At 43.6% G+C, this 25,661-nt stretch overlaps 1 protein-coding gene across 1 annotated transcript in view; it reads left to right on the top strand.

The window, feature by feature from the left end:
* LOC140923613 (uncharacterized) overlaps positions 1-25,661 on the top strand; it is a 77,572-nt gene that overhangs the window by 8,753 nt on the left and 43,158 nt on the right. The window contains exons 7-23 of the mRNA XM_073373685.1: positions 1,204-1,344; positions 2,763-2,859; positions 3,211-3,276; positions 3,523-3,551; positions 4,286-4,440; positions 5,648-5,727; positions 6,032-6,092; positions 7,312-7,478; positions 8,017-8,133; positions 10,113-10,225; positions 21,968-22,019; positions 22,325-22,500; positions 22,815-22,890; positions 23,044-23,163; positions 23,559-23,642; positions 23,995-24,148; positions 25,598-25,650. Coding sequence (XP_073229786.1) covers positions 1,204-1,344; positions 2,763-2,859; positions 3,211-3,276; positions 3,523-3,551; positions 4,286-4,440; positions 5,648-5,727; positions 6,032-6,092; positions 7,312-7,478; positions 8,017-8,133; positions 10,113-10,225; positions 21,968-22,019; positions 22,325-22,500; positions 22,815-22,890; positions 23,044-23,163; positions 23,559-23,642; positions 23,995-24,148; positions 25,598-25,650 — 1,741 coding nt within the window. The remainder of the gene's footprint in view (positions 1-1,203; positions 1,345-2,762; positions 2,860-3,210; positions 3,277-3,522; positions 3,552-4,285; positions 4,441-5,647; positions 5,728-6,031; positions 6,093-7,311; positions 7,479-8,016; positions 8,134-10,112; positions 10,226-21,967; positions 22,020-22,324; positions 22,501-22,814; positions 22,891-23,043; positions 23,164-23,558; positions 23,643-23,994; positions 24,149-25,597; positions 25,651-25,661) is intronic.

Genomic DNA, 25,661 nt, shown 5'->3' with positions numbered 1-25,661 from the left:
TGAAACAGAAATGGTGGAACCGTAATGGTGGAATAGTTCTGGTGGAACGGTAATGGTGGAACAGTAGTGGTGGAAGAGTAGTGGTGGGACAGTTCTGGTGAAACTGTATTGGTGGAACAGTAGTGGTGGAACAGTTATGGTAGAACAGTAATGGTGGAACAGTAGTGGTGGAACAGTTCTGGTGGAACTGCTCTGGTGGAACAGTAGTGGTGAAACAGTTATGGTGGAACAGAAATGGTGGAACAAAGATGGTGGAACAGTAGCGGTGGAACAGTAATGGTGCAACAGTAGTGGTAGAACAGTAGTGGTGGAACAGTTATGGTGGAACAGAAATGGTGGAACAGTAATGGTGGAACAGTTCTGGTGAAACAGTAATGGTGGGACAGTTCTGGGGAAACAGTAATGGTGGGACAGTTCTGGTGGAACTGTATTGGTGGAACAGTTGTGGTGGAAAAGTTATGGTGAAACAGTAATGGTGGGACAGTTCTGGTGGAACTGTATTGGTGTTACAGTAGTGGTGGAACCGTAATGGTGGAACAGTAGTGGTGGAACAGTTATGGTGGAACAGTTATCGTGGAACAGTAATGGTGGAACAGTAGTGGTGGAACAGTAATGGTGGAACAGTAGTGGTAGAACAGCAATGGTGGAACAGTAGTGGTGGAACAGTAACGGTGAAACAGTTATGGTGGAACAGTAGTGGTAGAACAGCAATGGTGGAACAGTAGTGGTGGAAAAGTAGTGGTGGAACAGTAATGGTAAAACAATTATGGTGCAACAGCAATGGTGGAACAGTAATGGTGGAACAGGGGAACAGTAGTGGTAGAACAGTGACGGTGCAACAGTGATGTTGGAAGAGTGGAACAGAGATGGTGGAATAGTGATGGCAGAACAGTAGTGGTAGAATAGTAATTGTTCCAAAGTGAAACAGTCGATCAGTGATGATTTAATAGGGGAATAGTGTTTTTCTGTCTTGTATTTATCCCAGGACTCACATATCGTTGTAAGATCTTCTGGAGGTAAGAACTTCTAGTTGTAAGAACTCTTGGACGTATGTTTTCCTGAATGTAAGTATCCCTATTCGTAAGAAGCGCTGAACGTAAGAACCGTTGAACATAAAAATGCTTGAACGTAAGAACCCCCGAACCTAATCACCGTCTTATTTACGAATTCCTGGATGTAAATTGTTTCGTTTTTTCTTTTAAGGTTTGAAGTTAAATCGGCATATAGAAAGATTTTCCAAGATACTGGTTTGTACCTGTTTTATTTGGACATGTTTGATGCTGAGTTGCAGGACTTGGAAAAGGTTTCCATGATTTGTGTAGTGAAAGTTACACAGAAGAAAAGGTAAATTGTCTATTTTGAAGAAAAAAAAAAGAAAAAGAAGGAAAAAACTTGTGTGTACATTTCAATCCTTCTCATAAACATTAATCAGTCTGGACTGATATAATGGGAGATCACAGACTGATCACACACTTCTCTGTTCATTCCCCCCCCCCCCCCCTTCAGTCACTAATCATCAGCATGTTCATTATCATCACTATCATTATTGTCGTAATTGTGTCAATAAAAAAATTCTTGAATCTGATTGATTGTAAACAGCCATGATTTTTATTGCTTAATTTTGCTCTTGTAACTCCTGAACTGTCCGATTACCAGGAGTTTGTAATCAGACTGGTCAAATCAGACAATTAAAAAACCAATGAAAATCAAGTAGCAAATGCCACCAGCCAATGAAATTTAACTGCATGGCAGATGATAACCAGTCGAAGTGAATGAAAAAATAGGGACCAGGTAGGCTGTCCAGCTTCAACTGGAAAAGAAAAAAGGAATGAAACTAACTGGTCCAGTGAATTTTATCCAGATAGTTTTCCTTTAGGCACTGACAGCTTGTTAAATTTAAAAAAATGTAATTGTTTTTTGGAAAAGTTCATCATGTGGTCGGGCTTCTGCATTCCGATAATTTCGTCCTAAGTGGTAACCAATCATGTTTTTGCTTTGGATCTTTCTCTTATATAATAAATATTCCACGACTGAGATTCTCTCATTTTGTTATTGACACAATTAATCGGTAATAGGACCCCGTGTTGTACAATTTAGGGGTAATCGGGCTCGTTATTTCGTATCGCCAAATTGAAATTACTCGCCCGATTACTCCCTGAATTTTACCCCACTTAGTCCTTTTACCATTACTTATTGTGAAGGCTTTCGTCATCATTTTCACTGTCGACTTCTTCATGGTCATTAATCTCATTATCATCATTGACATCATAATTACCATCGTGAAAGGTTTAAACCCAGGAGTCATTATCCTCGTCTTTCTCAAATTATCATCTTCAATGACATCATCATTATCATTTCATTATCATCATCATCATCACCAACATCATCATCCTCATCATCATCATCATAATTACCATCATTATCGTCATCATTAGTATCCTCAATCATCATTGTTATCGTCATCGTCATTGGAGTCATATTTGTCGCACCATGATTCCTGATTCCTGTATGTTAGGACCACACAGTAAATGGCCACTCATGTTCAATGCACTTTTACTATTTGTATGCTATTCGAATGAAATAGGACTGCAATTTATTTTTTTTGGAAAGTTACTCTGCGCATAACCCATGCACGCGAGCAGCGAGTAGAAGGGCATTAATCTACCGTACATTGCAATTTTCGAGAATCGAAATCTCATTTGTTTCAAGTGGTAAACTGTTAAAAAGAGGAACTTCATTGTCTGTTTGTTTCTTTTCATCAGGGAATTTTTAATAGACATCAGTGAGGAAGTTCTTCAACCAAAAGTTATATCTGCCAGGGTCCAAGACAGAATTTGGCTTAACTGTTCAACCTCCAAGGTAAGACTGAAGGCCAACTTCAAGTCTTGAGAATAATTTGCAGGTATTATGCCAGCGGCAAATCGAATGCGCCCGAAGTGCCACTTATATGCTAAATAGTGAACGCAGCTTTCGATTTTTTGTTGGCCATCCATAGCCTTTGTACAGCCGCCTTTTCCCCACAGGCTATGCGGGTCATTAAGCGTGCAAGCTTCGTATCATAAACTTGCATGAGGAAGTTAGATGAAATAAAATATGCCGTGATATGACTGTTAGCCGATTAAGACGTTCTCCGCGAAACAGTTTTGTCTCTTTCGTAAATTACCGTTATACGTTAAACATGAAGTAACAAAAACTACAACCTTTTTGTAGAATATTAATAGCTGCAAGATTTTGAATGCATATGTCTACAAAGAAGGTGCCAGTTCAAGTCCATTGGTAAGTCTCCTTTCAATATCCTACTCAAATAAATTTTAGTTTACCTTCACCAAAAAAAAGAGTGTGAAATTCTTTCGACTTGAACAAGAAGGAGAAGGAAAGAAGTCAAAAGGAAGAAAGTATGGGGGAAATATTGCCGAGTTTTAGGGTTATTTTTTGAAATGAAGACGAACAGATTTTTCATGTAATATTGCAAAAAAAGGCGATAGTTGCTGTTAGTTTATTTGCTTTTTTGTGTCATTTTAGGTTTCGTCAACAATGACCAGTTCCTCTGGGTCAAGGTAAATTTTCCGACTTTTTGTCGGGACTATGTGTCTCTGGATAAAATAAAACGTAATTACATGTGAGTATGCTAAGTGAACCACATCGGTCTTCAAAACTGACTTTATGCTTGAGTACATGTATATCTAAGGCCTTATTTGTGCACAAGCAAGATGTTCCTTGCCTGGTGGTCCTTGGCGGCGTAAAGGGATAGCAAGTTGTTCCTATACAGGCGAAAAAAGTGCCATAGTCTTCAGCTCCAGTGAAAATTGTCTGAGGAAGCGTTCTAAGAGTGTAAAGAGGCTAAATTTGTTTTTGTCAGCAGTTTGTCTCATCATAGGTACAGGCATGCAATAAAGTACGATGGTTATGAATCCCGTCAGTTATACATTAGTTATAAGGTACATCTTTTTGCTCGCTTCTGTGGAATTAACTGCGCACAATGTTCAATAGCGTTCTTATCATTTTGAACTTATTGATCGTTAGAAACGCAACATTAATCTATTCATTCATCATTTATATGGGCGATTCTTCATGATAATCCATCATCTTCATTTTTGTCGGCTTTCGTCGATAATCTCTACTATGGTCTCATTGATTTACCCTCTGACTCTTTCTCTACTCCCTCCCACTACAACAAACAAACAGGGTTTCCAAATACAAATATTAACCTCTTCTATAAAATCTGCAGCACTTGTTTAAAACATTACGTAGTATTAAAGTACTGTCTTTTTACTTCATTCAGCAGTATGGCCGACCTCATCTCTCATCAGTTCACTGAGCCTGGCTTGTATCACTATGTTTTCAATATGGCCGATCTGTCCCAGTTCGAAGGATGCGTGGCAGTGAAACCCCAACCAACGGAACATGTCATGGGCATACACAATGGTCAATTTAAACCTTGTAGGTACTACCTTAACGTCTTGTGCGGGAAATAGACATTCGAACCACTTCAAAAAGCCATCTCCCCACAACAACCACTATTTGTTGTTCCTACTGATTCATTCCAGGCCTCAGTTGTTCAAAAGATGGATAGCGCTAACCACCGGAGCTGGGTTCCTGAAAGGCCGATTAACGCTAATCGAGGATTAAAATTTTGCTCTGTTCTTGTATTTTGCCTTCCCATGTATTGCTTAGAATAACATTTTGTGTTATCATTACTGCATCTCGGAGTAAAGGCACAACAATATTTTGTAAGCTCGAGTTGCACGTTCTTAGATGAGAAAACCTTGCTTAAACCTTGGCTTAATCCTGGGTTAAACTTAACCATCTTTCGAGTAACCTTAGTAGAGCGACGACGGCTACCACGTTTTCCCGCCAAAATGACGCTGGTTCACGCGCGAGCACTGCTTAGTATATTGAGAGCGAATTACTATCCAGTGGATACGTGTGTCACGGGAATCAGACACGCTATGCAGTGGATAATGATCTACTCAGCAGTGGGGGGATCCACACCTTCAGAAAAGGGGGAGGGGCCGGTCATTCAGACCCTGAGATAAGGGTGGTGGGGGGGGGGGCCTCAATTTGGTCTAAAAATAAGGGGGAGTGGCCGGGTCCCCTGGGCCCCTCCCCTGGATCCTCCACTGCCCAGTGGATAGCGCTATCCACCTTTTGAACAACTGGGGCCAGCGCTGCCAATATTTTTTTCTTTTTAGCAAGAACGTCAACTAGGTGACCGTTTTAGTCGTACCAAACCGAAAACGTTAGGAGGAGAATTTGCTGTTATTTGCAGCTCTGTAGTCGCTCTTGTTTTGACGCCACTGCCACGTCGTGGCTACTTGGTTCTGCTCAGGGACTTTAAGCAAAGACGTTTTTTAGCGGCGCAAGTCAACCGGAAGTGACATCTTCTCCCTTTTTTATATGCTGTGATGCCAAATTTCATTTCGCTCGTCAAGACCATTTCCCCGAGAGTTTTAACCAAACCACTGCTCGATGATGCAAAAAGTCCACTTCCGGTTGACGTCCGTCGCTCAAAAAACTACTGAAGAATGGCGGATGTTAGGTGGGGTTCGACTGTAATACAAAAAGGTGATAAAGTCTTAGTTTTGATTCTTTCTGAAATAGGAGTTTTTCATGTTGTCAAATGAGACTTTTTGTCTTCTTTTTCCAGCTCTTGCTACGGTGAAGAAAGGAGAAAGAGTTTGGTGGGCATTCAATGACGACGAGAATCTCACATTGTTCTTGAAAGAGGTACACACTCTCTACCTTGCTTATTAATGTAAAAAAAAATTCAAATACAAATGAAGAAATAGGTTAGCGTACAGCGGTGAGATCACTCCACCTTAGTTCGGCCAGTTTGCGTAATTTCGTCGTTCGTTCACAAAAAACATGTGGGCACTATGGTAGTTACGAATGATTCTGAAGCTTTATAAATCAAACTTCCATAAAATTTGTGTTGAGGTAAAATTGAAAAAAAGTCTGTCCCCAATTCCGTTCATTTTACTCTTTCCGAGTACTCTCACTGAAGCTTTTCAATCACTATTGTTTGGCGTAGGTGGAACGCTGTGCACCTTTAGCTAGAGGTTCGCCCGCAAGACAGAAATCGTCAACTTCTGGTAAGATTGTTGCTTCTAGTGTGATTCTTTGGCTTGCATCTTTATCCAGTTCAACCTGGCTACTTGCATCCGACGTGGCATGACTCCTTTTCTCTTCACTACTCTCCATACCCCAAATTGAGATTGACCTCTGGGTGCCGTAAGAGAAGCATTCGGAAACCGAAGCATCTCCGATCAGATGGTTCAAATTCGGAAGTTTGTGGGCAAGAGTATCGATGATCCGAGAAAAACAACCATCAAGACTATAAAAAAAAGCACTTTATTTGAGTTTCAATGTATTTAGCACGAAAGTAATAATTGGGGGCACTATTTTTTACGTCTCCTACCGGAGACGGGAAAGCCATTTAACGTGGTCATTCGAGCCACTTGAAGGTCTACCCGTTTGCAGGGCTAAGGTAGTACCTTCATTTCTCCATTATATTAGACCCTGAGTATTGGTCCGGCCTTGGAAATCGAACCCGCGACCTCCCTCTCTGCAGTCAAGCGCTCTACCGACTGAGCTTACCCTGCCGCGGTTAGACTACGCAAAAAACGAACAAACAACAAACTATTCATGAGTAGGTGGATATAAGATCGTCCGGACGAGTATAGTCCTGAATAGGACTGTTGTTGGCAGTGACTGACTTTTCGACAACCTGTGAAGTAGTTACCTGCACAGTCAAAGTGACCTTTTTCATGTCAGTTCATGGTATTCGGCATTCAAGTCTGGTTACTGACCTGATTGGTCAATAGCTGTGTTCCCCTGTGTTCCCCTGTGTTACCCTGTGGTGTTACCCTGTATTACCCTGTGTTACCCTGTGTGACCCTGTGGTGTTACCCTGTGTTACCCTGTGGTGTGACCTTGTGGTGTTACCCTGTGATACCCTCTGGTGTTACCCTGAGTTACCCTGTGGTGTTACCACGTGTTACCCTGTGGTGTTACCACGTGTTACCCTGTGGTGTTACCCTGTGTTACCCTGTGGTGTTCCCCTGTGGTGTTCCCCTGTGTTACCTTGTGTTCCCCTATGTTCCCCTGTGTTCCCCTGTCAATTTAGTCGCGATGGTATTGGACGTTTGTCAGTTAAGCCGTGATGTTATTGGCTATGAAGACTTTAGATATGATTGGTGCCTTTCGATCCGTCTTTTCTGATAGTTAATGTTGATATCAATAATAAGACAATGGGAAGTAATGAATAATAAGATGAGAAGCAAACAGTAACAGTGCGAGCTTTTATTTCAGGCTGCGGTTGTAAGAGACTTAAAGATCAGGCTAGCCTGATGAATTCGTTAGGCTTGATAACGCACAAGTTCGAGGACATAGGAGTGTTTACGTATGGCCTGCAAGATGACAGTAACTCTCCCTCCTTATCAAGCTATTGTTCTGTTATAGTGGAGAGCAAAGTTAAGGTTTGTACAAGGCAAAGGTTTCTACTTTATCTTCCCAGTGTATGAAATATGACCCAAGTTGCAATCAAAGTCTTAGAGTAAGAGTTACTAGAATTCAAATCTGATTCTCAGAAAACGTCCACTTCAAAGTTGTTTGCATAAAATGAGTTTTACACATTGACAAATATGGTACAGTATAGTATAGTATAGCATACTAGTAATAACCCAGTGTTTGGGGGTGCGGGCTGGATCGATACAAGATGTATCAGCCTCCTGATAGAAGGTAAAAACTATCTGGTTCCAACGCTCATGCTTTGCATGGGATCAGATTACGAGTGTTAGAAGGTCCAAACATTCGTGATCAGATTTCGTTCTATGCATGCCATTCATTCTTAGATTAAGTCCAAACGAATGCTGGCTACGTACTTGCTGCGCATGCGTAAAAGCAACCTGGAGATTAGGATTGCGGGCTCTTCTGGTCGCCCGCAATTGTAGTTTAGCAGTTAATGATTAACGAAGCTCATTTAGGAAATTTAAATTCCTTCTTTGTCCATTCTAGCATCACACAGTTGATGTTCGTGACCAGGGCTTTGCTCCACGGATCTTGAACGTGCATCCCGGAGATTGGGTCTGGTGGCAGTGGGAAAATACGGAGAGGCTTCATAATATCTTACAGGTATAACCTGAATACTCTTAATAACGCCATTTATAGGAACAAAAATACGGCTCGTCCTAAATAAGACGCAAACTATCACTTATAAACGGCACATTTTGTCTGAAATAAGGGTTGATTTCCAGTGTCGCGTAATTTTTACGTGCGTACGTGCGTAAAATTTACGTTCGCAAATAAAATAGAGGCTTTGCATGAAAGGTCGCTCGTAAGCGTAAAAGTTGAACCTCGCTCAACTTCTTGTTTAAGTTAGCACTTTTTATCTAACCTCTTTTTAATCTACGTGATTAAAATTTACGTGCGTTAACGTGCGTAGCCAAAAACGGGTCAGTGGAAATCAACCTTAAGACGCGATTTTCTTTAGACGCGTCTTATCTTAGAACACCCCTTAACACCTGTTGTTAGATCAAACGCGTCTTAGCTAAGTCGTGAATTATTTCAGTCTATATGTGTCGTTTATACCTCTCAGTTTTACGTCTTATTTAGGAAGCGTCTTATTTTTCGTCGTATAAATGGCCGTTGTCTTTTACTGTAGGCGCGTCCTTGATAATAGTTTTTGCCTCGTTCACATATTATTCTCAAACAAAAGAGTAAGCAATTCAGAATATTAAAAGATCACATTAAAATAGTGTAAGCTTTTTGGGTACAATGTATTAAAGACCTTTTGAAGAATTCTGTAAACTGGAAATTTTATTGAGAATGTATGGCTCATAATCGTCTTTGCCACTTAGAAATTGTGTAGCTAAAATGTTTCTTTAAAAGTTGCGCTAAACTTAACCACCTCATTCTATATACGTCTGCGTTTAATTCGGAGAAGGGGCCTCTGCCAGCAGAATATTAAGTTTGCAAACTTCTGCTGTAAGTTTCATCAAGAAATTTTAATTACGCGAAAAACTATCGATTGTATCAAACGGTGTTTTTCATCCAATACTCTTCAGCTCGTGGATGGTTACGTAAACTTGGCCGTGTCCTTTGTTTCACTTACTTTTCGGTGACTAGACATGTTCTTATATCGCTTTTCTTTGACTGGACACAGATGAAATACTCGTTCTCATGTTTTATATAACATTTCGCGGCTTGGATAACCGATGGAACACTCCTGCTCGTGTTTGATTTATCACTTCTCGGTGAGTGGATGTGAGAGATATCAGATGAAAAACTCCTTCTTGTGTTTTACATTACTTCTCGGTGTTTGGATATTAGATAAAACGCACCTCCTCGTGTTTAGTATATCACCTCGCGGCTGGATATCCAATGGAACACTCCTACTAGTTTTTGATATATCACTTCTCGGTGACTGGATATCAGATGAGGCACTCCCTCCCGTGTTTAATATATCACTTCGCGGCTTGGATATCCTCTAGAACATTCCTACTCGTGTTTGATATTACTTCGCTGTTTTTGCATATCAGATATTAGTGAAATCCAACTAGTGGTCTATTATCAATGCTACGTTCTGATTGGTTGAGCTACTACTGGGCTATATGTTATAGCTCACTAGTAGCGAAAAGCGCGGGCATTTTGGCAGCAAAAAAGGATTAAAGTCTGGCTTAAACTAGCTAAAAGTTTTTTATTCTCGATATGTTTGACCAACTAGTTGGATTTTACTAAAACAATTATTCCTCTCGCCCTCATGGCCTCTCAGTAAAAAGCCCATTCGGGCTCGAGGAATAACTGTTAAAAACACATCTTCTCGTGGTAAATATATCACTTCGCAGTATGGATATCCGATGGAACACTCCTACTCGTTTTTGATATAAATTATCACTTCTCGGTGACTGGGTATCAGAGGAAGTACTCCCTCTCGTGTTTAATATATCACTTCGTGGCTTAGATATCCGATGGAACACTCCAACTCGTGTTTGATATATTACTTCTCGGTCTTTTCATATCAGATTCAAAAGTCCCTTTCATGTTTGCAGATAAGTTAAAACACTCCCTCTCATGTTTTGAAGTATTATGTACCTTGTTCTTTTTATTCTCAGGTTACTCACCAGCGGACATTGGTGCCTGATGGATTTAGCAGCGGAGAAGCGTCTTGTTCATCAAGTGCTTTTAGCAACATTTTCACAGAGCTTGGAGTCGTCTATTTTGCAAGGTACTAAAAATACAATGTACACACACGAACTGAGATGAACTTTAAAAGATTTAAAATTAGGTGTAGAAGATAATTAGACAATTAACAAGCAGGATGTTCCTCCAGTCTCCTATCTCGTACCTGTAGCAAGCCACCCCGGCCACTACTGGTACTAATGATAATGTTACCCCATGCTACCCCCTGTTACCCCTTGTTACCCCATGTTACCCCTTGTTAGCCTTGTAACCCCATGTTACCCCTTCTTACCCCATGTAACCCCTTGTTACCCTTGTTACCCCTTGTTACAACATGTTACCCCATGTTACCCCTTGTTAGCCTTGTAACCCCATGTTACCCCTTCTTACCCCATCTAACCCCTTGTTACCCTTGTTACCCCTTGTTACAACATGTTACCCCATGTTACCCCTTGTTCCCCCTTGTTACCCCTTGTTACCCTTGTTACCTTTGTTGCCCCTTGTTACGCCTGTTACCCCATGTTACCCCTTGTTACCCTTGTTAACCCTTGTTACCCTTGCTACCCCTTGTTACCCTTGTTACCCCTTGTTACCCTTCTTACCCTTTGTTACCCTTGTTACCCCTTGTTACCCCTGTTACCCCTTGTTACCCTTTGTTACACTTGTTACCCCTTGTTACCCTTGTTACCCCTTGTTACCCTTGTTGCCCCTTGTTACCCTTGTTACCCCTTGTTACCCTTGTTACCCCTTGTTACCCCTTGTTACCCTTGTTACCCCTTGTTACCCCTTGTTACCCCTTGTTACCCTTGTTACCCCTTGTTACCCTTGTTACCCATTGTTACCCTTGTTACCCCTTGTTACCCCTTGTTACCCTTGTAACCCGTTGTTACCCCTTGTTGCCCCTTGTTTCCCCTAGTTACCCTTGTTACCCCTTGTTACCCCTTGTTACCCCCTGTTACCCCCTGTTACCCCTTGTTACCCCTTGTTACCCTTGTTACCCCTTGTTACCCTTGTTACCCATTGTTACCCTTGTTACCCCTTGTTACCCTTGTTACCCATTGTTACCTTTCTTACCCTTGTTACCCCTTGTTACCCTTGTTACACCTTGTTACCCTTGTTACCCATTGTTACCCTTGTTACCCTTGTTACCCCTTGTTACCCTTGTTACCCGTTGTTACCCTTGTTACCCCTTGTTACCCTTGTTTCCCCTTTTTACCCCTTGTTACCCTTGTTACCCCTTGTTACCCTTGTTACCCCTTGTTACCCCTTGTTACCTTTGTTACCCTTGTTACCCCTTGTTACCCCTTGTTACCCTTGTTACCCCTTGTTACCCTTGTTACCGTTTGTTACCCCTTGTTACCCCTTGTTACCCTTGTGACCCCTTGTTACCCTTGTTACCCCTTGTTACCCCTTGTTACCCTTGTTACCCCTTGTTACCCTTTCTTACACTTGTTACCCCTTGTTACCCTTGTTACCCCTTGTTACTCTTGTTACCCTTGTTACCCTTGTTACCCCTTGTTACCCCTGTTACCCCTTGTTACCCTTGCTACCCCTGGTTACCCTTGGTACCCCTTGTTACCCTTGTTACCCCTTGTTACCCTTGTTACCCCTTGTTCCCCTTGTTACCCCTTGTTCCCCCTGTTACCCTTGTTACCCCTTGTTACCCTTGTTACCCCTTGTTACCCCATCTTACCCTTGTTACCCCTTCTTACCCTTGTTACCCCTTGTTACCCCTTGTTACCCTTGTTACCGTTTGTTACCCCTTGTTACCCCTTGTTACCCCTTGTTACCCTTGTTACCCTTGTTACCCCTTGTTACCCTTGTTACCCCTTGTTACCCCTTGTTACCCTTGTTACCCCTTGTTACCCTTTGTTACACTTGTTACCCCTTGTTACCCTTGTTACCCCTTTTTACCCTTGTTGCCCCTTGTTACCCTTGTTACCCCTTGTTACCCTTGTTACCCCTTGTTACCCCTTGTTACCCTTGTTACCCCTTGTTACCCCTTGTTATCCTTGTTACCCCTTGTTACCCTTGTTACCCATTGTTACCCTTGTTACCTTTGTTACCCCTTGTTACCCTTGTTACCCCCCTGTTACCCCTTGTTACCCTTGTTACCCGTTGTTACCCCTTGTTGCCCCTTGTTACCCCTAGTTACCCTTGTTACCCCTTGTTACCTTTGTTACCCTTGTTACCCCTTGTTACCCCTTGTTACCGTTTGTTACCCCTTGTTACCCTTGTTACCCCTTGTTACCCTTGTTACCCTTGTTACCCCTTGTTACCCCTTGTTACCCTTGTTACCCCTTGTTACCCTTTGTTACACTTGTTACCCCTTGTTACCCTTGTTACCCCTTGTTACTCTTGTTACCTTTGTTACCCTTGTTACCCCTTGTTACCCCTGTTACCCCTTGTTACCCTAGTTACCCCTTGTTACCTTGGTTACCCTTGTTACCCCTTGTTACCCTTGTTACCCCTTGTTACCCTTGTTACCCCTTGTTACCCTTGTTACCCCTTGTTCCCCTTGTTACCTCTTGTTACCCCTTGTTACCCTTGTTACCCCTTTTTACCCTTGCTACCCTTCTTACCCCTTGTTACCCTTGTTACCGTTTGTTACCCCTTGTTACCCTTGTTACCCTTGTTACCCCTTGTTACCCTTGTGCCCCTTTGTTACCCTTGTTACCCCTTGTTACCCCTTGTTACCCTTGTTACCCCTTGTTACCCGTTGTTACCCTTGTTACCCCTTGTTACCCTTGTTACCCCTTGTTCCCCTTGTTACCCCTTGTTCCCCCGGCTACCCTTGTTACCCCTTGTTACCCTTGTTTCCCCTTTTTACCCTTGTTACCCTTGTTACCCTCGTTACCCGTTGTTCCCCTTGTTACCCCTTGTTCCCCCTGTTACCCTTGTTACCCCTTGTTACCCCTTGTTACCCTTGTTACCCTTGTTACCCCTTGTTACCCTTGTTACCCTTGTTACCCCTTGTTACCCCTTGTTACCCTTGTTACCCCTTGTTACCCTTTGTTACACTTGTTACCCCTTGTTACCCTTGTTACTCTTGTTACCCTTGTTACCCTTGTTACCCCTTGATACCCCTGTTACCCCTTGTTACCCTTGTTATCCTGGTTACCCTTGGTACCCCTTGTTACTCTTGTTACCCCTTGTTACCCTTGTTACCCCTTGTTACCCTTGTTACCCCTTGTTACCCTTGTTACCCCTTGTTCCCCTTGTTACCTCTTGTTCCCTTGTTACCTCTTGTTACCCCTTGTTACCCTTGTTACCCCTTTTTACCCTCGTTACCCTTGTTACCCCTTGTTACCCTTGTTACCGTTTGTTACCCCTTGTTACCCTTGTTACCCCTTGTTACCCTTGTGACCCCTTGTTACCTTTGTTACTTCTTGTTACCCCTTGTTACCCTTGTTACCCCTTGTTACCCTTTGTTACACTTGTTACCCCTTGTTACCCTTGTTACCCCTTGTTACTCTTGTTACCCTTGTTACCCTTGTTACCCCTTGGTATCCCTGTTACCCCTTGTTACCCTTGTTACCCCTTGTTACCCTGGTTACCCTTGGTACCCCTTGTTACGCTTGTTACCCTTTGTTATCCTTTTCACCCCTTGTTACCCTTGTTACCCCTTGTTCCCCTTGTTACCCCTTGTTCCCCGTGTTACCCTTGTTACCCCTTGTTACCCTTGTTACCCCTTTTTACCCTTGTTACCCTTCTTACCCCTTGTTACCCTTGTTACCCGTTGTTGCCCTTGTTACCCCTTGTTACCCTTGTTACCCCTTGTTACCCTTTTTACCCCTTGTTCCCCTTGTTACCCCTTGTTCCCCCTGTTGCCCTTGTTACCCCTTGTTACCCCTTGTTACCCTTGTTACCCCTTGTTACCCCTTGTTACCCTTGTTACCCCTTTTTACCCTTTTTACCCCTTGTTACCCCTTGTTACCTTTGTTACCCTTGTTACCCCTTGTTACCCCTTGTTACCCTTGTTACCGTTTGTTACCCCTTGTTACCCTTCTTACCCCTTGTTTCCCTTGTGACCCCTTTTTACCCTTGTTACGCCTTGTTACCCCTTGTTACCCTTGTTACCCCTTGTTACCCTTTGTTACCCTTGTTACCCCTTGTTACCCTTGTTACCCCTTGTTACCCTTGTTACCCTTGTTACCCATTGTTACCCTTGTTACCTTTGTTACCCCTTGTTACCCTTGTTACCCCTTTTTACCCTTGTTACCCTTGTTACCCATTGTTACCCTTGTTACCTTTGTTACCCCTTTTTACCCTTGTTACCCCCCTGTTACCCCTTGTTACCCTTGTTACCAGTTGTTACCCCTTGTTGCCCCTTGTTACCCCTAGTTACCCTTGTTACCCCTTGTTACCTTTGTTACCCTTGTTACCCCTTGTTACCCCTTGTTACCCTTGTTACCCCTTGTTACCCTTGTTACCGTTTGTTACCCCTTATTACCCTTGTTACCCCTTGTTACCCTTGTGACCCCTTGTTACCCTTGTTACCCCTTGTTACCCCTTGTTACCCTTGTTACCTCTTGTTACCCTTTGTTACACTTGTTACCCCTTGTTACCCCTTTTTACTCTTGTTACCCTTGTTACCCTTGTTACCCCTTGTTACCCCTGTTACCCCTTGTTACCCTTGTTATCCTGGTTACCCTTGGTACCCCTTGTTACCCTTGTTACCCCTTGTTACCCTTGTTACCCCTTGTTACCCTTGTTACCCCTTGTTACCCTTGTTACCCCTTGTTCCCCTTGTTACCTCTTGTTACCCCTTGTTACCCTTGTTACCCCTTTTTACCCTTGTTACCCTTGTTACCCCTCGTTACCCTTGTTACCGTTTGTTACCCCTTGTTACCCTTGTTACCCCTTGTTACCCTTGTGACCCCTTGTTACCTTTGTTACCCCTTGTTACCCCTTGTTACCCTTGTTACCCCTTGTTACCCTTTGTTACACTTGTTACCCCTGGTTACCCTTGTTACCCCTTGTTACTCTTGTTACCCTTGTTACCCTTGTTACCCCTTGTTACCCTTGTTACCCCTTGTTACCCTTGTGACCCCTTGTTACCTTTGTTACCCCTTGTTACCTCTTGTTACCCTTGTTACCCCTTGTTACCCTTTGTTACACTTGTTACCCCTTGTTACCCTTGTTACCCCTTGTTACCCCTTGTTACCCTTGTTACCCCTTGTTACCCTGGTTACCCTTGGTACCCCTTGTTACGCTTGTTTCCCTTTGTTATCCTTTTTACCCCTTGTTACCCTTGTTACCCCTTGTTCCCCTTGTTACCCCTTTTTCCCCGTGTTACCCTTGTTACCCCTTGTTACCCTTGTTACCCCTTTTTACCCTTGTTACCCTTCTTACCCCTTGTTACCCTTGTTACCCGTTGTTGCCCTTGTTACCCCTTGTTACCCTTGTTACCCCTTGTTACCCTTTTTACCCCTTGTTCCCCTTGTTACCCCTTGTTCCCCCTGTTACCCTTGTTACCCCTTGTTACCCCTTGTTACCCCTTGTTACCCTTGTTACCCCTTGTTACCCCTTGTTACCCTTGTTACCCCTTTTTACCCTTGTTACCCCTTGTTACCCCTTGTTACCTTTGTTACCCTTGTTACCCCTTGTTACCCCTTGTTACCCATTGTTACCCTTGTTACCGTTTGTTACCCTTTGTTACCCTTCTTACCCCTTGTTACCCTTGTGACCCCTTGTTACCCTTGTTACGCCTTGTTACCCCTTGTTACCCCTTGTTACCCTTTGTTACACTTGTTACCCCTTGTTACCCCTTGTTACCCTTATTGCCCCTTGTTACCCTTGTTACCCCTTGTTACCCTTGTTACCCCTTGTTACCCCTTGTTACCCTTGTTACCCCTTGTTACCCCTTGTTACCCTTGTTACCCCTTCTTACCCTTGTTACCCATTGTTACCCTTGTTACCCCTTGTTACCCTTGTTACTCCCTGTTACCCCTTGTTACCCTTGTTACCGTTTGTTACCCCTTTTTACCCTTGTTACCCCTTGTTACCCTTGTGACCCCTTGTTACCCTTGTTACGCCTTGTTACCCCTTGTTACCCTTGTTACCCCTTGTTACCCTTTGTTACACTTGTTACCCCTTGTTACCCTTGTTGCCCCTTGTTACCCTTGTTACCTCTTGTTACCCTTGTTACCCCTTGTTACCCCTTGTTACCCTTGTTACCCCTTGTTACCCCTTGTTACCCTTGTTACCCCTTCATACCCTTGTTACCCATTGTTACCCTTGTTACCCTTGTTACTCCTTGTTACCCTTGTTACCCCCTGTTACCCCTTGTTACCCTTGTTAGCCGTTGTTACCCCTTGTTGCTCCCTTTTACCCTAGTTACCCTTGTTACCCCTTGTTTCCCCTGTTTACCCCCTGTTACCCCTTGTTACCCTTTGTTACCCCTGTTACCCCTTGTTACCCTTGTTACCCATTGTTACCCTTGTTACCCTTGTTACCCTTGTTACCTCTTGTTACCCATTGTTACCTTTCTTACCCTTGTTACCCCTTTTTACCCTTGTTACCCCTTGTTACCCTTGTTACCCTTGTTACCCCTTGTTACCTTTGTTACCCCTTGTTACCCCTTGTTACCCTTGTTACCCCTTGTTACCCTTTGTTACACTTGTTACCCCTTGTTACCCTTGTTACCCCTTGTTACTCTTGTTACCCTTTTTACCCTTGTTACCCCTTGTTACCCTTGTTACCCTTGTGACCCCTTGTTACCTTTGTTACCCCTTGTTACCCCTTGTTACCCTTGTTACCCCTTGTTACCCTTTGTTACACTTGTTACCCCTTGTTACCCCTTGTTACCCTTATTGCCCCTTGTTACCCTTGTTACCCCTTGTTACCCTTGTTACCCCTTGTTACCCCTTGTTACCCTTGTTACCCCTTGTTACCCCTTGTTACCCTTGTTACCCCTTCTTACCCTTGTTACCCATTGTTACCCTTGTTACCCCTTGTTACCCTTGTTACTCCCTGTTACCCCTTGTTACCCTTGTTACCGTTTGTTACCCCTTTTTACCCTTGTTACCCCTTGTTACCCTTGTGACCCCTTGTTACCCTTGTTACGCCTTGTTACCCCTTGTTACCCTTGTTACCCCTTGTTACCCTTTGTTACACTTGTTACCCCTTGTTACCCTTGTTGCCCCTTGTTACCCTTGTTACCTCTTGTTACCCTTGTTACCCCTTGTTACCCCTTGTTACCCTTGTTACCCCTTGTTACCCCTTGTTACCCTTGTTACCCCTTCATACCCTTGTTACCCATTGTTACCCTTGTTACCCTTGTTACTCCTTGTTACCCTTGTTACCCCCTGTTACCCCTTGTTACCCTTGTTAGCCGTTGTTACCCCTTGTTGCTCCCTTTTACCCTAGTTACCCTTGTTACCCCTTGTTTCCCCTGTTTACCCCCTGTTACCCCTTGTTACCCTTTGTTACCCCTGTTACCCCTTGTTACCCTTGTTACCCATTGTTACCCTTGTTACCCTTGTTACCCTTGTTACCTCTTGTTACCCATTGTTACCTTTCTTACCCTTGTTACCCCTTTTTACCCTTGTTACCCCTTGTTACCCTTGTTACCCTTGTTACCCCTTGTTACCTTTGTTACCCCTTGTTACCCCTTGTTACCCTTGTTACCCCTTGTTACCCTTTGTTACACTTGTTACCCCTTGTTACCCTTGTTACCCCTTGTTACTCTTGTTACCCTTTTTACCCTTGTTACCCCTTGTTACCCTTGTTACCCTTGTGACCCCTTGTTACCTTTGTTACCCCTTGTTACCCCTTGTTACCCTTGTTACCCCTTGTTACCCTTTGTTACACTTGTTACCCCTTGTTACCCTTGTTACCCCTTGTTACCCCTTGTTACCCTTGTTACCCCTTGTTACCCTGGTTACCCTTGGTACCCCTTGTTACGCTTGTTACCCTTTGTTATCCTTTTTACCCCTTGTTACCCTTGTTACCCCTTGTTCCCCTTGTTACCCCTTTTTCCCCGTGTTACCCTTGTTACCCCTTGTTACCCTTGTTACCCCTTTTTACCCTTGTTACCCTTCTTACCCCTTGTTACCCTTGTTACCCGTTGTTGCCCTTGTTACCCCTTGTTACCCTTGTTACCCCTTGTTACCCTTTTTACCCCTTGTTCCCCTTGTTACCCCTTGTTCCCCCTGTTACCCTTGTTACCCCTTGTTACCCCTTGTTACCCTTGTTACCCCTTGTTACCCCTTGTTACCCTTGTTACCCCTTGTTACCCTTGTTACCCCTTGTTACCCCTTGTTACCTTTGTTACCCTTGTTACCCCTTGTTACCCCTTGTTACCCCTTGTTACCCTTGTTACCGTTTGTTACCCCTTGTTACCCTTCTTACCCCTTGTTACCCTTGTGACCCTTTGTTACCCTTGTTACGCCTTGTTACCCCTTGTTACCCTTGTTACCCCTTGTTACCCTTTGGTACACTTGTTACCCCTTGTTACCCCTTGTTACCCTTATTGCCCCTTGTTACCCTTGTTACCCCTTGTTACCCTTGTTACCCCTTGTTACCCCTTGTTACCCTTGTTACCCCTTGTTACCCCTTGTTACCCTTGTTACCCCTTGTTACCCTTGTTACCCCTTGTTACCCTTGTTACCCCCTGTTACCCCTTGTTACCCTTGTTACCGTTTGTTACCCCTTTTTACCCTTGTTACCCCTTGTTACCCTTGTGACCCCTTGTTACCCTTGTTACGCCTTGTTACCCCTTGTTACCCTTGTTACCCCTTGTTACCCTTTGTTACACTTGTTACCCCTTGTTACCCTTGTTACCCCTTTTTACCCTTGTTACCCCTTGTTACCCTTGTGACCCCTTGTTACCCTTGTTACGCCTTGTTACCCCTTGTTACCCTTGTTACCCCTTGTTACCCTTTGTTACCTTTGTTGCCCCTTGTTACCCTTGTTACCCCTTGTTACCCTTGTTACCCCTTGTTACCCCTTGTTACCCCTTGTTACCCCTTGTTACCCCTTCATACCCTTGTTACCCATTGTTACCCTTGTTACCCTTGTTACTCCTTGTTACCCTTGTTACCCCCTGTTACCCCTTGTTACCCTTGTTAGCCGTTGTTACCCCTTGTTGCTCCCTGTTACCCCTAGTTACCCTTGTTACCCCTTGTTACCCCTGTTTACCCCCTGTTACCCCTTGTTACCCCTTGTTACCCCTGTTACCCCTTGTTACCCTTGTTACCCATTGTTACCCTTGTTACCCTTGTTACCCCTTGTTACCCATTGTTAGCTTTCTTACCCTTGTTACCCCTTGTTACCCTTGTTACCCCTTGTTACCCTTGTTACCCTTGTTACCCTTGTTACCCCTTGTTACCCTTGTTACCCCCTGTTACCCCTTGTTACCCGTTGTTACCCCTTGTTGCCCCTTGTTACCCCTAGTTACCCTTGTTACCCCTTGTTACCCCTTGTTACCCCCTGTTACCCCTTGTTATCCTTGTTACCGTTTGTTACCCCTTGTTACCCTTGTTACCCCTTGTGACCCCTTGTTACCCCTTGTTATCCCTTGTTACCCTTGTTACCTCTTGTTACCCTTTGTTACACTTGTTACCCCTTGTTACCCTTGTTACCCCTTGTTACTCTTGTTACCCTTGTTACCCTTGTTACCCGTTGTTACCCCTGTTACCCCTTGTTACCCTTGTTACCCTGGTTACCCTTGGTACCCCTTGTTACCCTTGTTACCCCTTGTTACCCTTGTTACCCCTTGTTCCCCTTATTACCCCTTGTTCCCCCTGTTACCCTTGTTACCCCTTGTTACCCCTTGTTACCCTTGTTACCCCTTTTTACCCTTGTTACCCTTCTTACCCCTTGTTACCCTTGTTACCCGTTGTTACCCTTGTTACCCCTTGTTACCTGTTGTTACCCTTGTTACCCCTTGTTACCCTTGTTACCTCTTCTTCCCCTTGTTACCCCTTGTTCCCCCTTTTACCCTTGTTACCCCTTGTTACCCTTGTTACCCCTTTTTACCCTTGTTACCCTTGTTACCCGTTGTTACCCTTGTTACCCGTTGTTACTCTTGTTACCCCTTGTTACCCCTTGTTACCCCTTGTTACCCTTGTTACCCCTTCTTACCCTTGTTACTCCTTTTTACCCCTTGTTACCTTTGTTATCCTTGTTACCCCTTGTTACCCCTTGTTACCCTTGTTACCGTTTGTTACCCCTTGTTACCCTTGTTACTCCTTGTTACCCTTGTGACCCCTTGTTACCCTTGTTACGCCTTGTTACCCCTTGTTACCCTTGTTACCCCTTGTTACCCTTTGTTACACTTATTACCCCTTGTTACCCTTGTTACCCCTTGTTACCCTTGTTGCCCCTTGTTACCCTTGTTACCCCTTGTTACCCTTGTTACCCCTTGTTACCCCTTGTTACCCTTGTTACCCCTTGTTACCCCTTGTTACACTTGTTACCCCTTGTTACCCCTTGTTACCCCTTGTTATCCATTGTTACCCTTGTTACCCTTGTTACCCCTTGTTACCCTTGTTACCCCTTGTTACCCTTGTTAGCCGTTGTTACCCCTTGTTGCTCCTTGTTACCCCTAGTTACCCTTGTTACCCCTTGTTACCCCCTGTTACCCCCTGTTACCCCTTCTTACCCCTTGTTACCCTTGTTACCCATTGTTACCCTTGTTACCCTTGTTACCCCTTGTTACCCTTGTTACCCATTGTTACCTTTCTTACTCTTGTTTCCCCTTGTTACCCTTGTTACCCCTTGTTACCCTTGTTACCCATTGTTACCCTTGTTACCCCTTGTTACCCTTGTTACCCCCTGTTACCCCTTGTTACCCTTGTTACCCTTTGTTACCCCTTGTTGCCCCTTGTTACCCCTAGTTACCCTTGTTACCCCTTGTTACCCCTTGTTACCCCCTGTTACCCCTTGTTACCCCTTGTTACCCTTGTTCCCCCTTATTACCCTTGTTACCCTTGTTACCCCTTGTTACCCCCTTTACCCCTTGTTACCCTTGTTACCCATTTACCCCTTGTTACCCCTTGTTACCCTTGTTACCCCCTTTTACCCCTTGTTACGCCTGTTACCCCTTGTTACCCCTTGTTAACCCCTGTTATCCTTGCTACCCCTTGTTACCCCTGTTACCCTATGTTACCCCTTGTTACCCTTCTTACCCTTGTTACCCCTTTTTACCCTTGTTAGCCTTGTTACCCCTTGTTAGCCTTGTTACCCCTTGTTACCCTTGTTACCCGTTGTTACCCTTGTTACCCTTGTTAGCCCTTGTTACCCGTTGTTACCCCTTGTTACCTTTGTTACCCTTATTACCTCTTGTTACCCCCTGTTACCCCTTGTTACGCCTTGTTACCCTTGTTACCCCTTGTTACCCTTGTTACCCCTTGTTACCTTTGTTATCCCTTTTCCTGGGGGCCACTCTCTTTGTTTAGCACTTGTTAAATACCCGAAAACGGAGCACTGATGAAAGGAGATGGTTAAAATGAGCGTACTATCAATCTTAAGTTTATCCTTTGAATTGCTGTCACGAGGTATTAACGAAAAATGTGGTTACTTTTTACGTTGACATGGGTAGTAAAAATGAATTTTTGAGCGACGCTCCCCCAGGGCCCTATGGCCCTTGGAAGCGAAATGGAATTTTGAGCAGTCTAATGACGGAAATGTTTTTGAAAATCAATCCAGTTAATATTTGTTAATATTTTTTTGAGCACCCCTTTTCTCTACCTCTCACCCTATCGTGATTCAAGGGCGATGTAGTGTATACACGATTCCTTTAAACGTTCTGAGTATAACTTGCATTATCTTCGTCTTTTAGCAAGGGGCTTCCTGAGGTCTTTGGTGCTGTAGTTGTCACTCCACAGTCCAAGGTAGGAAACAAACAAAGAAACAAGCAAAACAAGTAGAAGCAAGGGAAAAGATATAAAAAAAGAAAGACAACAAAAAAGTTCTGGTACTAGTTTCGTAAGGCCTGACATCAGATAAAACGGTTAACGTTTCAATTACAGCTCAGCCATAGCCTTTGCTTTTATGTCAGATATTAACTTTCAGGTGTGATGTTCTGTGCAACATTCTCTCGATCTCCGAGACTATGCTTGTCATGGTATGTAACTAGTGACAGTGTTTTCAAACCATCAACCCTGACAACTGTTTTACCTGTTATAATTATTCCTAGATTCACAAAATTCATTTGACAAGTCAAGGGATCCAGCCCGATCCACTTGTTATTTCAACGAATGACTGTGTGTGTTGGAGGTGGTTTGATGGGGAAGCTTTTACCGTGCAAAAAATATCACAACCCGACGATGCCGGAATTGCTAGCACACCTCCACAGGAAGACCACTGTAAAAGGTAAGCCTGTGTGTTAGAAATTGTCTTAGAACGACTCATTATTCTAGTGTAGGCGAATATGAAGTAGCTTCCTGCATAGCTGTTTTTCTGGGTTGTCCCGCATTCGTCCCAACCTTCGTTCGCCAAAACAACGTCTGCATAAAAACGTTTGACAACTTTGTGTTGTTAAAAGTAGCTTTCTATTTTGGCTCGTCGCCGAATCCTCTGCTACAAACAACGTTTAAAGTGTAGGATTGTGTGACGAGGAAAAAGAACGTCTGCATTGCTGGCCCTCATTGTCCTCTCACTCTTTTACAATGCTTGTTGTTTCTTAGGTGTTTTTCAAGAGTTTTTACCAAACCAGGAATGTATCACTTCTTATGTACTGCACATCACCTTGTGGACGAAGAGGTATAATTTTTATTGAGATTCCACAAAATAACATAATAACCTGAGGGAAAGGTCTTGGGGGACGGGGTGCGAGAGGTTGTGAAAGGACCACCTCCAACCCCCAGAAGCAGTTTGGGCAAATCCTTTATCCTTGATTTTCATTTGAATTTTCAGGTCCGCAGCCAAAGAACTGACTCCTTTGTTCACACTATACTGGTAGACCCGGTGTCCTACTCGAGCATGGTGGGAGTTACCGCTGACGGCTTTGAGCCCGCTGCTGTCACCATTGCAAAGGTAGGCACAGTTATTTTAGTCATTGTCTGCGAGAAACATGTATCTAAGTTGCGTGATGAGGCTACCCGTAAGTCTTGAGACCTGGCTCACTGCTCTTGGCACTTTGTATCTCCAGTCTTTCTGGTGGTAGAAGACCTAACCACAAAAAATAAAGATACCCCTTCTATCCAGCGACTTCTCTAGCACTCAAAAAATATTTCGAACGTGACAGAGCGGCTAAACTCTTGAAGCAACTGGGTGCCAGGTTGAGGTCAGGGCTAGGATTAAACTCGAAACTTATTTATATCAATTGCTGCGCTCCAACTCTGTTGCTTGCAAATTACTTTTAATAGGTAGTCGCCGATAGTGTCACACCTTACCGTTATGAGTATATATTTTTTGTTTGTGTAACATAGTCACAAAGTGTCCTGTGGACCTGGGAAAATCAGAGCAACGAAGAGCATAACATACTTCACGTACGACCTCCGCAGGCTGATCAGGTATTGCAGTTTTAGTGCACAATGTGTTGTTCATTAAATGTATTTTTGTGTAACTTATTAATAATTCAAAAGCCAAGTTCGACAGAAACCTTCCACCGTTACACATATGAACAACTGAAGGAAAACTTTCCTTTTTGCTTCCTAAATTTACCTTCAAAATCATTTGTTTGAGAAGTTATATCGATTGTGAGATAAAATGGGTATTTGTTACATGGGGAAAAACCGTTTCTTTCTCCCTCATATTTATATATTTTGGCTGCCAATTGAAGTTAAGGGTTAATTATCCTGAGTACAGCCACCCCTCCCCTCAGGGCTAAGGGTTAATCATTTTGTCTATTGCATTTTTGTCTAGCCTTTAACCCGTGTTCGAGGCATATCTGCCTTCGATAGCGGTCCTGTTACCCCGAGTAGCACATTCTTTCACACGTTCGACATCCCTGGAAGATACTTCATTACCTCTGAAGGGACCAATCAACACCTGTGTACAATTGACGTAATGGACAATGGTAAGCTAAGTGCAATAAGCTCAATCTTACTAAGAAAGCTCTAACTGTATGGCATTACGCGAGTGTCTATCAACTTTAACAGGTTTAACCCTTTCACTCCCAAATTTAGCCAAAAGCAAATTTTGACCAAGTTTCCAAATTTCATTGTGTGAAATTTTGAAAAACAATTAGCACAGTACCGACAGAGAGCTTTCATTTGAATGGTCACATCATAGGATTTCGTCCGCGGACTCAAAAGTTAGAGTCACCTTACAAAACCCCATCAAACACTTTGGCAGTGAAAGGGTTAAATCATAATTTATCCGAGGGGTAGCAGCAGTGTATTGTCGAAAACAGCATGTCAATACCCCAAACAGTAACTTGTGGGGTTCTTCGAGAGTCTATCTTAGGTCCTGCATTCAGCTTTGAAAGTGGGTAACGAATTATTAGGATGTGGTTCCATGTCATGTTTCGTACTTTTAGCCTGCGTATCTGGCGCCAAAAGAGGTGGGGGAGGAAAGGAATAGGGAGAGAGCTGTCTCCTCCTCAAATGCTTCGTTTTTCGTACTTCGCTCAGAGACAGGCAAGCGCGAAAGGCGAGTAGTAGTGACAATGCGCAAGGGTTCACATGAAGGACAAAGAAGAGAGTCGAAGCGCCTGCCAGATCTTGTGTCGATTTCTCGGCATTTTTGTCGTTTTCTTGCCATCGTCTTAGAAGCATTCGCCCTTTTTCTCCCTCACGTCTTCCTTTGCGTGCAAATAAGGGAGCTTAAGCAAAGATGTTTTGAGCGACCATGTCAACCGGAAGTGAAGCACTTTCTCTTTTAATATGCCTTGAAGCTACCAAATTTGTATTCTTTAGTGCCTTTTCTCTCATAGAGACGATTTGCCTAAAAATTGGGCAAAGTAACGCCACTTCCAGTTGACTTGCGTGGCTCAAAAACGTCGTTGCTTAAGATCTCTCAGAGAGGGAAGTCAGGTAACGAGGTATGGGAGAGGGATCAAGGAGAGAGAAAAGGGACACCTGCTATAAGAACCCTGGCCTCTGAACCACTTTTGCCACACTTGCTACGCAACAGCTAATCTCCAGTTGATTTGATTTTGCCTTGGTATGATTTGTGATTTGCTAAAACATCTCACGTCACTCAGTAAACCCAATCAGGACAAGAAAATCGACAGCTAAACTATTGAAGTGCGAATGTAACCAACCGCAGAATTTTTTCAGTGGTCTACGCGCAGGGTGTTAAGTTGCTGAGGGTTAGGGAAACTCACTTTCCTTCCCCATTTCCCCTCCCCGCCCACTCCCTTGAGTCGATCCCCCTCCCCCACACACACACTCCCTTGAGTCGAGAGCCTTCTGAATGGAGAACTGCAGAGTAATGAGTAATAATAAAAACGTGTATCGCAACATTTTAAACTAATCATAGGTATGAACAGGTTAGACTAAATTCGTATGTTGATTTCGTTTAGCCATTTACGTCTCCCCTCCGAAAATACCTGACACAGAGAGGGACGGTGGAAATGTAAGTAGTGC

This window comes from Porites lutea, chromosome 13 (assembly GCF_958299795.1).
Source record: "Porites lutea chromosome 13, jaPorLute2.1, whole genome shotgun sequence".
NCBI classification, from domain to species: domain Eukaryota; kingdom Metazoa; phylum Cnidaria; class Anthozoa; order Scleractinia; family Poritidae; genus Porites; species Porites lutea.
This window is presented reverse-complemented; position numbering and strand designations above follow the sequence as displayed.